This window comes from Anguilla anguilla, chromosome 11, assembly GCF_013347855.1.
Source record: "Anguilla anguilla isolate fAngAng1 chromosome 11, fAngAng1.pri, whole genome shotgun sequence".
NCBI lineage: Eukaryota > Metazoa > Chordata > Actinopteri > Anguilliformes > Anguillidae > Anguilla > Anguilla anguilla.
In genome coordinates, this window is record NC_049211.1 from 32,516,843 (window position 1) to 32,532,025 (window position 15,183).

The 15,183-nt window shown below is 45.8% G+C and overlaps 1 protein-coding gene across 1 annotated transcript in view; it reads right to left on the reverse strand.

Moving 5' to 3' along the window:
* Positions 1–14,676, reverse strand: part of LOC118207716 (phosphatidylinositol 3,4,5-trisphosphate-dependent Rac exchanger 1 protein-like) — a 114,596-nt gene extending 99,920 nt beyond the window's left edge. Inside the window, exon 1 of the mRNA XM_035381590.1 lies at positions 14,017–14,676. Coding sequence (XP_035237481.1) covers positions 14,017–14,157 — 141 coding nt within the window. The 5' untranslated portion in view covers positions 14,158–14,676. The remainder of the gene's footprint in view (positions 1–14,016) is intronic.
* Positions 14,677–15,183: the final 507 nt, after the last annotated feature.

Genomic DNA, 15,183 nt, shown 5'->3' on the forward strand with positions numbered 1-15,183 from the left:
ACTTAATTACCGTGATGTAGACATAGCCTAATCGGTCAAAGAAACTGACTTAAAGTCGTTTTTCTTTGGAATAAGATAACTAAGCAAATTAAGGACACTGTTGACACCACAACAGTGTCCTTCACCCTTAAACTCCATCCAATTTAGAGAAAGGCCAAATGCAGAACTGACAAAGAAGCAATCGAAGTTCAAAATGCCTCGACTTGTAAAAGAACAGAATATATTCACAGACTTCAAAAGGGCAGTGCTAATGATGCGCTATCAGTGACAGCCACAGAGCTTATCAGCGTTTGCCCACAGAGAGGCAAGCCTTTCGAGTAGTTCACAGAGCTCAGTGATTGACAGCCCATGGCAACCAATCACAGGCTGTATGAAGCTCGCAGTCCCCCCACTGCCCCTTAACTAGCCTTAGAATCAATTAAAAGCACATGAAGATAACCGCACATTCGTAACGCTGACTGAAGCCGTTGGACGTGGCTGGTGATGGGGGGAGCCCATGTGGACGCCGCCAGATCTCTGCAAAGTACAGGTTTCGGGACACGCTAAACAGCCCCTGACACAGTCAGGCTGCGCTAACTCTACCCGCGAGCGAGTCCTCCCTCATCCGAGAGGCTAATGCGCTGCAATTCACGCCGCCTGACGGCCCGAGCCCGGCCCGAGACCAAGGGCGACGTGCAGCTGTTTCCAGAGCCCGCTCCTGCGCCCCGCGTCGATACGACACCTCCCCTCCGCGCGCGCGTCCGGTCCGATTTCCCGCTGAGGAAATAACGGACACGCCTGGAAAGAAGGGCGGCTCCCTCGCTGCCTCTCGAAGGATGCATCCTCCTTTCCTCCACTACCACGTCCTCTCCTCTGCGCCCCGGACACAGATCTTTGTGTCCTCCCCCTCTCCTCTGTCCCAATACTGGAGGAGACGAGTGAAACGCACAGAACCGTATTGGTGAAGCGACTTGAAAGTTGTCACCCCCTTCTCCTTTCCTCCACATAGTTCCGGGTAGGAGACGAGCGGTTGTGGGGGAGTGGAGGAAAGGAGGCGAGGAGTGCAGAGTAATGGGACGTACCCAAATTCAGTTCCCTGCAAAGGTAGCTTCTTAACAAGGAAACTCAAAAGGCAACTAATCTGAGACGCGCTTTCGTCGGATGATGTCACAGAACAGTAACGTGATTACTAGCAAGCTATCTGGCTAATTTGCTGCCTTTAAATGCTGCGTACAAAGGCAACTGGCTTCCGTTTGAGATGCGGCCACTGTGCTTGGGTCATGTTTTCTTTAAAGTCAGCAGAAGTTGCTTCAGCACTACAAACCAATTCTCTGACGCAACGACAAAAAGTGAGTTATTAATTTTCACATTCTTATTGCTCAGGGGAGGCAGTTTATCACAAACTATAACCATGGACAGTACGCACATACAGACAGAATGTCAAACCCAATCATCAGACAACCTCAGTGCAGCCTCTTTCAATCTTTAAATTGTGAAAGGCGGTTTCTCACAAATTATAACCACGGAGAGCAGGCAAACACAGACACAATGTCAAACCCAATTATCATACCTCGCTGCAGCCTCTTTCAATCATTTAATTGTGAAATAAGCATGTCACATATGAAATGGTTCTTTTTTTTTCCACTGATGGGATCCAGACAGACATCGATACCCATCGTTACATGTCGTGTGTTACAGAAGAGCTGCAGTTCATTGTTCAGATGCACTAAAGTTGAAAATGAAATGCTTGTCTGTGCAAATGTGATTAAGTGTGCCAGTGAACTGGCTGGTGAGCAGCTGAGGGCTCGTAATCAAGAAGCCCACTTCTGTCCGCTCTCCCACCGCACCCCTCTGTGAGGAGGGCTCCCTGCGTCCTCATCGTCGCAAGTGGCACTGTGGCAAAGGTGAAAGAGCATGCGCAGGCAGCAAAGAAAGAAGGGAGAGGAGTGGTGAGAGAGGGAGAGGAGCGGCGGGAGAGGAAGAGGAGCAGCGAGAGAGGGAGACAAATGGTGAGAGAGGAAGAGGAGCAATGAGAGAGGAAGAGGAGCAGTGAGAGAGGGAGATAAGTGGTAAGAGAGGAAGAGAAGCAGCGAGAAAGGAACAGCAGAGGCGATAGAGAAAGAGCAGCAGTGAGAGAGGAGGAGGAGTGGTGAGAGAGGAAGAGCAGCGGTGAGAGAGGGGGAGGAGTGGCGATAGGCACCAGGGATGCCTTGTTCACTGACAGAAATCAGACACACACACACGCATACACACACACACACACACACACACACAGAGTGATCCCTGTACAGATGGAGGTCCCGTACTGTCACGCTACGCTGCAGCTTTCATTCACAAAATGCGCCAGATCAAAGACCACCACCCACCAGGCCTGGATCTGTTCTGTGGCCTGCCTGCAGAGCCCCATCACCCTAGAGGATCATAATAATCTATTAATACGCCATGGAGGGAAAATAAGTCATTATTAAGTATAGATACTGATAATAATAATTCTGTGTCTATCTGTCTGTCTGTCTGTCTGTCACAACAGATAGAGGAAGTGTGATGTGGCTGTTCATGTACTCTCACTGGATTTAAATAGCCCAAAAAGATTTTTCAGTGTTACTGTAAACTGTGCACTCCCCCTAGTTCAGTTAATCAGCTACTAGGGTTGCCAGATTCCATCCTCTCCGGCTTACTCAGCACACACGGAGCAGCTTGGGCGACTCATCAAGAGTTATGGGTGAAGACGTGACCAATCGGTGACTGTTCCCTCCGCCCTAATCACAGGTGCCGGCCCGTGGGCGGGCAAACCCAAACAGGGCAGTGTGCTACCTTCTAATCAAAAGGTTCTGAGGCTGGTGGTGATTCAACCCCAAACGCTAAACCTAAAAAGGACTGCCACCAGAAGACGTGATTACATGTCACGATTTAGCCGTCGCCCCGGCCGGCGTCCTCCATCCACAGCCCACAGAATCAGCTGACGGTCGCCTTTGAGCTTTAAAAAAACAAATAGGACCATCTCCTTCTATTCCAGCAACCACACCGCTCCCAGATCAGCGTCTTTCGCCAAGTCGCCGACGGTCTTTTTCGACCCGAAACGGAAGGAGATCAAGACTTCCCAAAACACACTCGCCTGCATGTGACTTGACCCTGACTTGTCAACGGTCTCACAGAACAGAAATGGTTTACAAGAATTCCTTCTTTTGCAACACAGTGGGGCTAGCACCGAAAAACAATTCTTCCCACTAACAAAGACAACCACTTCAAAGGCCTTGTGGATGCACTTGATAGTTTCGGTTTAAAAGCCTGTGGAGGGAGGAGCAGGGTCACATCTGATAGCGGTGAGGAAGGGGGCCGTTCCTCAGGAGTCTGTATGTTTTCGCACAAATCGCAGCTTCTACAACGGAGTCCTCGGCCGGCCAATCGCAGCCTGCCAAGCGGGCGCCATACTGAAAATGGCCAAATTTTAGGTAGACAATGGGAACTTTGGAACTTGCCACAGCGCGGCAATCGCAGAACATCAGCTGGAATGCTATCAAAGACACAAGGGGTAAGAAGGAGAAGAAGGAAGCCCAAATTTTTGCTTTGGAAAGCCAATCCCGTGTCCCTGCCCTCAGGAGAGACGCGGGTCGGGGTGGAGTCTCTGTGGTCTTCCAGACACCAAAGCATCCCTCTCCCCCGACACACATAGACAGATACATCTGGATTTATTTGACGATCCTGACACGTCTCCCGCCATTTGAGTGCGCAACCACGACGGGTCTTCCCAGTGGGAACAATGGAGCACTTTTCAGTTCCACGGGCGTCCAGAAGGGCCAAAGGACTCAATGTCCAAACATGTCGACCAAACTTTATGCTGCCATGTATCCCCTAGACCTCTGTAGGAAAGTCACTCACTCCAAGACGTCTCACCCCAGAACAAACAGCCAATCATTCATATTCATGGCACAAATCGCTTCATAACATCAAAGACACGTGTTGCATGCATTTACATTTGAGGCATTTAGCTAATGCTGCTATGCAGACTTACAATTAGTGCACACAAAAAGGTTTCAGCCCTGCATTCGTGAATCACCAACATTCCAAGTATGAATTACTTGAGCATGTTGAGCAATTTCTTTATGGAAACACTTTGGAATCAATCTTTAATTGGTGTGTTCTCCTAACAGACTTTTGCAGCCCCAAAAGAGACGGACAGATTGGTTCCGAAACATCTGTATAAAGAGCTTTGCACAACATGTGCCTTCTCTGTTTTTTTCCGCAACTTTTCCCCCCCCAAACACCTGCTTCTCTTTAATGAGCAGATGTGCACACCATATCTTTTTAGTGTGTGACGAAGATACCCCCGTTCGAGAGATACAGAGATATGGAGACTTCCTCTTCATTTCACTTCCTTTCACTTCAGTATCAGCACCAACCCAACCTTCCTGTTTACCTGAAGAACGATGCTGTGGTGCAAACCTCACGTCATGCAGCCATTTTAGCCGACAGGCTCGAATGGTTATCGTGCCAGTCATTTGTTCTCAATCTGCAGAGTCACATTTTTTGTTTTTCTAGTCGAAAAGGGGAAGAAAAAAAGCTTTTTTTACACTTTTAAAATGTGCAGGTTCGTGGAATCAACGTTCCCATAAATCCATATCTCAAAAATCAACTTTCTAATAATTGAGTAAATAACTAATCATTTAAAAAGTGAGTAATAATTAAGGGTAAAAACAGAAGTTGGTGAGCGTTAGTTCACTGTCCCGGCAGGCAATGTGTGGACGGAACTAATTGTGGAGCTCTGTTACTAAAAGGGGATATGAAAGAACCTTCTGGAAACGTTAGCCTCTCTGCAACCAAAAAATAAAAATGAAGGCAGGAAAGGGTCACCCAAACTAACCAATTCTGTTGGACTTCTCTGTGTGTCCATCCATCCATCCATCCATCCATCCATCCATTATCGATACACGCTATTCCTGGTCAGGGTCGCGGGGAGTGCTGGAGCCTATCCCAGCAGGAATTCAGCCCGAACAGGTCACCAATCCATGACAAGGCACACACGCCATTCGCTCACACACTCATACCTACAGGCAGTTTAGGGTCTCCAATTAACCTGACTACCCACCGCACCACCGTGCCGCCTTTTCTGTGCGTGCGTGCAAAAAAGATTTATGGGAAACCCATTTCCCGACACGCATGAAGCGGTTTTCATTTCTCTTGTGATTTCATTATCAAATGGAGCAGCTAAATCACAATCCATTTTCTAATATGGCTGCCAAGAACATTTCCAGGGGTGTCAAACTGTATGGGTTTTTTCCCAGAGAATTCAACTGCTGCAATCTGTACAGAGCTACATATGATCAGGATTAATTTAACATTATGGAGTTCACCCCGTACATGTAAATACTGCTACGTTAACATCTTAACTGTTGTTCTGCACAATTCAGTATCTCTGATGAAACCATCTCCCAGAAGCTACTCGGTAATCCTTCCCAAAACAATTCAGTGTGTCTGAGATTAGTTGCCAATTTTGTTTTTAATGTGTTCATCTTCCCAGACAGCGAGACAGCATTCAGTGCCTACATCTCCGATTATTGCTTCCCCACTGCTCACTGGAGTGCTTTCGAAAATGTTTCCCTCTAAAACAAATCTCTCACATCAGAGACCATGGGGGTTGTCTCTCCATTATCCAGTAAACCCTTGCTGAGTTAGGCTATATTACAGCAGAAATGAGCATTAGGGTTTGTGATTAGACAATCATCAAATATTTAACGCAGATAAAAATCTTTCCCATTTACATGCCAGTCTACATATTACTGGGAAGTGTCCCATTGATCAACTGAATTAGAAGATTGAAAATGTGTAACAATCAACGCTGAAATGCAACGCTCTTGGTCTGACAGAAATACCCACTGCATGTGATGTTATCACGATATAAGACTCCACCTCACACCGGGCTGCTGTTGGGGGGGCTTTCTGGATGGGGGGGGGGGGGGGGGGGGTTCAGTAGTCCAATGGTCTGTGAACTTGTGGTAAATAGTATTGAAGTACATAATCAAGGCAGAATTAGTTATGACTAAGATAAATGTGAAACTGGTATAAATTTTCCAGTTTTCTAGGTAATTTCCCAATGTGACATGGGTCATCTATCAAAGGTAAAACTATCCATTTTGTCAACATCACAAAAATTTCCGCTATCGTCACAGGTTCGCCAGACGCAACTATGGCCACGCAATGACAGTTTGGTGCGGAAAAGCGAAAGGACAGAAGGAAAAGAGAGCAGGATAATGATAATGGGAGACAGTTCATGGCCAAATAGATAAGGCCCAGATAAGCGGACGGACCATGCGGCGAACTTGGCCCCATTGCCAGCGGAGGGTGAGGAGCAGGAGGAGTGAGGGGAGAGACCTCCGAGACGAGGCTCTCGGGCCGGGCGTGTTCTGCGCAGGTGTTACGCAGTTTCCCTGAAGTCAAAAACCAGCTCAGTGACGGAGATCAGAGGAGGACAGTCAAGCGAAAGTAAAAGCCCTGCCATGTGTCCCTTCCACCCACAAACTCAGCCAGCCGATTTCACTGATCAGTTCCGCCTCCTGGCTGAAGAATTGTGCTGATTGGCAAGTGCGGGTGATTGGAACGAAATACCAGGGAGGACCTTTCAGTTTCTGAACCTGGATTTCCCACCTCTGATGGAGATGGTTCATTACATTACATTACATTCATTTAGCAGACGCTTTTATCCAAAGCGACGTACAAAAAGTGCATTTTCATGATCGTAGACAACTGCTGAACACGGGTTCAGTAAGGTACAATTACTTATTTTGTAAAGCTATTTCTAGCCGAGAACAAAGAACACTATCCTGGTCAACATCTGCAAAGCCAAACTAGGCAGAAGAATAAGCTAGAGTATTAGGACAAATACAATTTACCAAGAAGTGCAGGGATGGGGCAACATGTAACAAGTGACAGGAAAAAGGGTTTTTTTTTGTTTTTTTTTAATATATATATACAAAAAAAAAAAAAAAAAAAAAAAAAACCCTTTTTCACAGGACACCAGACCCGGCTCCACAGCTTCACTCGCACACACACAAAAAAACAAAAAAAACATTTCATGCAAACACCAGCAGGTCCATCAAGACCATCCATCCATCATGGGGCCCAACTGTGAAGGCCTCCCAGTAGGAGCTAGCCTGGCCTCCCTGGGACTCCTGAACCTCTCAACCAAATGTCCTGGGACCCCATGCTCCAGTTCTGCATCCACTTTCAAGCACAATAATGAGAATTAAGGCAGTCGGTTGCACCGTCGCTCAAATTAAAATGGGATATGGAAAAGCAAACTGAAATTATTCTGTGGAAGAAGGTCTTTTTTCAAGCAAAGTAATTGCAATCAATTTTTGATTTTTCTGAATATAAAGTCACATACACATTTGAGTGTAACTTTGTTTCAGATGAATTGTAATAAAAAAAATTGCTTGAAAAAATACTCTTTCCCACAGAACAATTTTAGTTTGCTCGCAATATGAACACATGATCAGTGATTCAGCAAGAGGTGAAGAGTCATTTCAGTCCAATCATTCCCTCTCTCTGAGGCTCTCTTTATTTCACAACTGACATTTTAAAACAAGCCCACACCACGCACTCAATTCCAGTTCACTGGGGATGGGAAGGGAATTCTGTTCATTACCAGCAACGCTGTGTGAGACACAGACCAGCGTGTGTGAATTTAATGCAGGAGGGACGTAAAAAAGAAAAGAAAACAAAAGACAACAAAGGGAAGTCTTAAAGAGAGCACTGATGCGCTCGTTCTCCGGTCTCCCCTCCCTCCATTGTACAAGCCACACAAACAAACTGGCTGTAATTAGCACCTCATGACGGTACACAAGGCAGACAGACAGACTGCCCCTTATCACAAATGTGGGCAGACCCAACCATTAAAGGGAAAACTACAGTGAATCAAATTACATTTGGTGTCAGGGGTAGTATTTTAGGGTTTTTTTTCTTTTTTTTTTTTTTAAACAGATACAATCATAAAAACAGATATATTTAAGTTCAAACCTGTTTTAGGAACACAGCCTGCTTCCTCATCCTTCTTCCTCTTCTACAGTCAACAATAATATGCGCCAAGATGGCAGTCTCATACAAAAAACGGCTTACAATGCGCACATAATGATGAACGGCGCTGACATAAGCCACGCTATGCTTGTTGGCTAGCATGGTGCCCCGTCCTAAATTCTGCACCAAATTGTCTTTTCTGAGGGAACCGCTACGAAGATTTAGGCTACCAGTTGACAAATTAGCACCCAACAAACACGTCTCCATTTCCACTCCTGGTAGGAAGCGGAGGATTAATTTGGAAACCGTCGCGCCCGAGTAATTGAATTATCCGTGACCGAGCGCTGCTTCGTCGGACGGGGGTGGGGGTGGGAGGCCGTTTAATGTGCCCCTTCTTTTCCCCCCACAAAGACTCGCCAGGACATCTCTTCTAAAGGAGGGTATGGAAAAGGGGGACCAAAAAGGTTGCGCAGAGTTTAAGCTGTGTTAGCGCCGTTAGCCCCGTTCACCACAAACACTTATAGCTTCCATCAGGGCAGGAATACTCCGGACCAGTCTCGTTTCTGGACTCAAGCCACATTCTACTCAGCCTTGGGGTTGGTCTTGGACCTTGAAGGCCGGTTCTGTCGTGAGCCCTGACACCAGGTCAGAATGATTATCAAATTTTTAAATTTCAATGTTGTCGGGGATTGTTGAATGGACAAATAAAATGAAAATGCACATGCAAATGTTGAATGGTGGGATCTGAACACGGCAACTAATGACTGTCAATGTTCCATTTGAAAATGAAAAATGAAACGTCACACGCTTAGTGGAAGCAACCTGCGCTGCAGGACTGAGTGCTGACAGCACTGCCACCGATCATTTAGAGCCAATGAGGGCCTTCCTTCTTGTCTGCACTAAGGCATGCTGTCGTCTGGAACGTGGCATCTGAGGAACCGACCCTGGCTGGATTCCCAGGGTTCCCAGAACCTCGAGGTGCAGGGGAGAGAGGTGGAAGGAGGGAAAGACGAGGTGCTGGAGGAAACGCGGTCCGTTTGCTCCGACAGACGGAGACATCAACACTCGGCGGTCGTCTCGACATGGCTCATGCTAAAAACATTAAGCGCCCCACCCCCCTCCTCCCAACCCCCCTACCCCCCGGAGGCAGAAGAGCGGCCCGTGACTGAGGTTCTTTCGCGGCTGCCAGGAGTGAGTCATGATCCGGGCCAGCTTTCTCCGAAGGTTAATTACACGGCCGCGGCGTACAGTCGGGGACAGGTGGCGTGACTGCCGCTTCGGTGGGAAGAAGGAAAAGCGTTTGCGGGGGGGGGGGGGGGGGGGGACGATTCCAGATGTTTCCGATTGGCCACAGTCACCAAGGATATTCAAGCCCTCTGAAATCCATCCCAGCAGGGCTGGGCAATATGATGGCGCTATTGGACGTCGACGATGATCGACAGCTATCGCGATGGGAGCTGGACATCGTCATTTACAGAAAATGTCCACTTTGCGGAGTTGGATTCCACCTGTAGGCACTGCACTTTGAAAGAGCTTAGCCCTGCATAGCATAATACACAACGGAGAGCCAAAAAATGCATTCCTTTCCAAAAACCTGTTCAAGATCAACAAACTGAGGCTATAGTTGGAAAGTCAGATGTAGGGAAAAAAAGGGAAGAGGGATGCATCATGCATGTCAGAGCCTACTGCCAAAAAGAGATGAGAAGGCCTCCATTTGTCTTTTTTTCCACTCAATCATCCCTAATCCTTTGGGACTTTTGCAATATCACCTATTCCTGAAGTTTCCTTTTTGTCAAATCACTTCACACACTTCGCTGATTAGGTTAATGGCCATTGCATGCGTAACACAGTGGCATCGATAAAGCCTACGACGCTGCATGATAATGGACAACGGACCTTACAGGCTTCAGAAGTAATGTAAAAAACTGGCCATTTATTGTAATACTGTACCCATAGTCTCCTGATAATGCACATACACAGACTTATTGTGATGTCATTTTTGTACATAGTATCACAATATTTTTATAGACAGTATTGTGATATTATTTTTATTAGCCAGCCCTACATTACAATCCACTTGATAGGCATTTAGACACTTTACGATCCCTTTAAATGACTTTAAAATCATATTTTGGTACAAAAGATAATCAGTATTCTGTTCAATCGTTTGTATTTTTTCATTGATTTTATGCCATTTTTTAAGCAGATTTAGATACATTTGTTTCCTTTGAAGGCTTCTCTCCTGAGGTATTTTCCAATGCGGCCTATGCTCGTCTAGAGAGAGTGAGTGAATTTCACAGCCCCTTTCAAAGGGCCTAATGTGCATCCCTAGGGCATAATGGCACAATCACCCCTCCTGGTCACTTAATTGATGACCTTGTTTACAGGGTGTCAATTCGGGGCAGGACCCGCCTCCCCAGACGAGACTTCATTTTAAGGTCATTACAGAAAAGTAAAAATCAATGCCGAAAAAATCCTTTCATTTTACAAACGCGCCGCCACTGGGAATCAATTTACCCGGCCATTTTTTTTCCCCCCCAGAACTGCAGAGGACCTAAAAGTGAAGCGTCAGCACCCCCGCGTCTCCGTGGAAGGGTTTTAAAAGAGGAGAGAGCGCAGATGCATTAACGGCGAGAGCCGGAGTGAGGAGAAAGGCGTCGGGCTCAGAAAGCCGTCGGGCTCAGAAAGCCGTCGGGGTCGCCGTTTTGCTATCTGCAGCCCCGGGGTTTATCGACACGGACAGACACCGCGCGGGGACCGGCCTGCCTCCCGTTTTAACATTCCACCGAGCGAACCGTCCAGAAATAAATAAAAACCAAAAAAACGCTGCGTTGTTTTTCTAGCCCGTCCTGAAAGCGGACGCACTTCAAAACAGAGGATAAAAAACTATGGATGGCTTTTTGATCGTAAGCCGTCTTGCCTAACAAGGATCGATTAAGCTTATCCAGACAACCCCCACCACCAAAAAAATCCTCCTCTTCACCTACCCAATCAGCACAGCCTCTGTGGAGTGAGGGCAGTTATCTTTACCCAAAACCATATGGTACCCCATGCCAGACGCCTTATCAGCAGCTAACAAGGTCTTTAAAGGCTGAACTTTCACTGATAGATGAGATCAGAAAGTGGGGGGGGGATTATGAATGAGGTATTTATTTTTCAGACGTAGAACACCGAAGATGGCCTAGTCTGCTCTGCAACACAACTGCTTGAAACTTAATTATCAGGCTACACTGCAGGAATTGACTGAGTAATATTGGGGGGGGGGGGGGGGGCTGCCTAAACGCATTCAATGCTACATCACAGAAAAGAGATGACAGGAATAAGTGCAAATCTAATTTATAAAAGGGAATCAGCAACTAGCTCACAAGTGCACTATTTGCAATCACCTCTAATTTTTCAATATTCTGTTTGCTACAATTTTAATGTGATAAAGACATTAAAATGCAATACCATAAAAAAACAAAACAAATGACCATCTAGTGACCATCTAGTCAAACACACAATCTACTTTCCTCAAGCCTTTGCATTATAAGAACAACCCAATCCTGAGAGGAGGGGAAAAGGCTGTGGGACACCCCCACACCCCACCCCCTGCCTCCCCCCCTGCAGCTGTGTACTGCTGTGCTTCTCCATTTTCACCCCCCATGGAATGTGGATTAAATGAAAGAGATTCCATATGATGTCATAGGGGAGGGGCCAGGCAGCCCAGTAGGCCCAGCCTCCATGAAGTCCTCCATGGTGCTAAGTTTTTGTCCTTTTTGACTGGCAGTCCGGTGGGGACGGGGGCACCGGGCCACGCAAACCTGGCCATCAGCGCCTCTAACGCTTTCGTTTCCCTCCATAGCCCTGGCTTCCGACTGCACGTGTCAGCAGAGGAGCAAGGATATAACACACACACACACACACACAGACTTCTCCGGTATCAGCCAAAGGAGTATCAAATGCACATTTTCAAATGCTGCCAAAACTCATTCCTGAAGCATTCCAACTTCATCTGGTAAGATATTTAAAGACTGCACTGCAAGCTTGATTTGAAATAGTCTCCCTCACTTCCACAGTTGGCCCAAGACCTGACCCTCCACTTCTCTCGTTGCGTTTGTGATTCTTTTACCCCGTAGATCACATTTCCACTCTTGCCCCTCCACTGGCGGCATTTCCTAGCATTACACAAGGCGCACACTGGATGTGCATCAAAACTCAAATAATCAGAATAGGTAAAGTGTCAACGAAGTAAAACGGGAAGCTTGAGACAGATCAAAAAGAGATCTAATCGTGCTTTTTACACAACAGCAACACGAGTAAGAGCTCATGAGATGAACTTTGCCTTTGTTTATCATAATCTTTGTAACATCCTGTTTGTGTGCAGCTATGAGGGCTACATGCAATGCTATCATGATCAATGGCTTTCCACAGCAGCCTGCCCCATTTTTACTGTTTTCCATGAAATGCCTCAAACCCGCACTTGTTCCCGGTACCAGTCAATACCTGTCTCTGACACAGGCAAGACGAGACAGAGTTCAGGGGTTTGCAGATCCTTTACCCATTATAATATGGCACGCGTAATAACAGAACTGAACCGAATTCGCATACCTGTGTCCAGAGAGCAAAAGAGGCTAGACCCATCTATATGAGAAATGACGTTGGAAACGTAATTTACTGTACCGCCGCCTTAGCACGAGGGTGCAGAGTGTCTCGTAGCGACTCCTGTATTCAAGAGGCAACAGTCTAATTCTGCAACTGGCACTCTGAGTTCATAACCGCAGGCAACAAACAGCGAAAGTGGATACAGATCCAAAAAATAAGCGATAAATCGAAAGGACTGACAGAAAAAAACATGAATAAACTGTGGCGCTATATCTTGGCCACCCACAGTCTCTGAGCAGATAAGGTGAAGGCACATCTGTCCCCAGTGACGCCAGCATGGAAAAAGGAATCATGGCTTCTTATCAAGATTAAAGCCCTCAAGGCAGTGAAGTGCTATTCAACATTTATTATAAAGACCGCTAATTTGCATAAGTAAGTGGTCTCATCACACAAAATGGGGTTAGGGTACCCCACGTCTTGCCATGGGGGTAGCTTTGCGGCTGAAAACGGATGGGACTTTGAGGTTCGATCAGTGCATGAACTAATTAGATTTACTTTTCAATCTGATGTTCTTTTCTTTTTTGTCCCTTGAAGTGAACCGGAGTATCCAGATCAGATCACAAGACCGATTGAATGCACATGCAAAATAGGCAACTGTGATTGCCATTCCTGATTCATTCCGTGATCACCGACAGAACAGTGCTGTTGGTAGCCTACTGCCTGCCCGGTTGCCCGCCACTGTGCAGCTAGCCCGTTGTTTTTTGCGACAATACTTAAGCAAGTAGGTTGCGCATTCCAAAAGCAAGCGTGCAATTCCGCAATGTAGCAAGTGATCCTCGGGCAAGACCATTACATCGCTTGCAATGCCTTGCATGGCGAGCGCGCGGGCTGACACTTGGAAGCATGAATGAAAGGTCCTTTAGCTACATTGTAACCTGTCTGCGCCATTAATAACCCGATGTTTGTAGAGACTGTGTCTGCAAACTGTTAAGTCCGAAGAATGCACACCCTCATAAAAAGCGCTATTGCGCAATAAGGTACAATATAACCCTAAGTAGTTTATAAATTGGATAGTTATCGTAAATACTGTGCAGCCTTTGATGAGACTGCACTTGTATTACAAACCTGCCACATACAGATATGCAGCTTTCGCAAGGTTATAGCTATTGTATATGTTTAAGCAAGTTGTTCATTATCAGTACATTCTGGCTAATGCATCAAGTCATTTATTTAAAAAGTGGTCTACGACTACGAAAATGTATTGCTAGCAAACTATGGAGTAAACACACACACACACCACTGTAGCAATAGCGATGTGTAGCGTAGCAAGAAAGCTGGAACCGGAAAACTCCATTTAAAAAACTACATGTTGTGGTTTCTCGCAACCTGTTGGCCAAAACTATGCAGTTTGGGAGGACGTTTAGGAAAAGAAATCCAACTTACCGACTGTAGGAAAAGCAGTGTCCGTACGTAATCCCTCTCGGTGTTCAAGATTTCGTTTAAAACGCAGAGTCTCAAACGGAGCTGGCGATCGGAATCCTTGGAGTTTTGAACGCCGTTGTCCTGTTGCCCTTCTTCCTCCATGGTTACCTTCGTTATCCTTTTAGATTCGGAATAAAATCTTCCTCTGAAAGAATGTAACACTCGCACGCGCAAAGAAATCCAAAGACGCGACTTCAATCCATTCCGCTACACCAGTGCATCTCCGAAACCCAAGTGTGTCTGCTGATTCTCAGCTTGTTTCAGATAAACTTCCCTTTAAGTAGGAAAACAATAAACCTAAGTTTTAAAGCATCCCTTTTGGGAGTTTTTGTTTCGGTTCTATCAAACAAAACAAACATAAATAGCGAATGACAATTGCAGTTGTCTTTCGTTGGGCTCCGATTCTTCAGACTGAACAAAATACCAAACTTAATGAGGAATTTATTTTAATAGTGTAACTGGTAAACGCTAACTCCCGAACGCACAAGCTTACAACCAGACGATTCAGATACAATCACTGTACATAACACCACAAATCCAGCGAGGTGTCGAGATAAACGCCCGGCTAGGCAATGGCACTCTTGTCTTCAGTTGCCTCCTTTAGCCTGCTCTGTACAGAGAGCAAATGCGGCTATTCGACTGAAAACACAGGCGAGCTACAGTAGACTTCCGTAGGGATCGTCTCTAAGTTGCCACCTTTTACACAATCGAGTTTCGCTGTTGGAGAAGGCTACATTTAATACTTTTAAACTAAGTAGTATAGAAAGCATATATATACGGTTTTCTAAAACCGTTAAGGCATTTTGAGAGCTCACGGCTCTTTTATTTTTCTTTAAGTTGCATTTGTGGAAGTATAAATTAGCCTTTTTGTTTGCAAAAAGTTTGTTGTAGACTGTGATAATCACGGTTCCACTGAAGATTCTCAAAACTATGGTAAATCATATATGTTTCATTTTGCATGATTATGTGTTTTTTTATGAGTATGGCAAACCTTGACAAAAATAAAATACCCATGCGCATTTTGTTCCCCTTTCAATTGAGCGATAACCCCTATCATGGTTACAGTTACATTCAGCGTGCAACGGTGAAACAAAATACTACACCTTAAATTGTATCACAATAAAATAG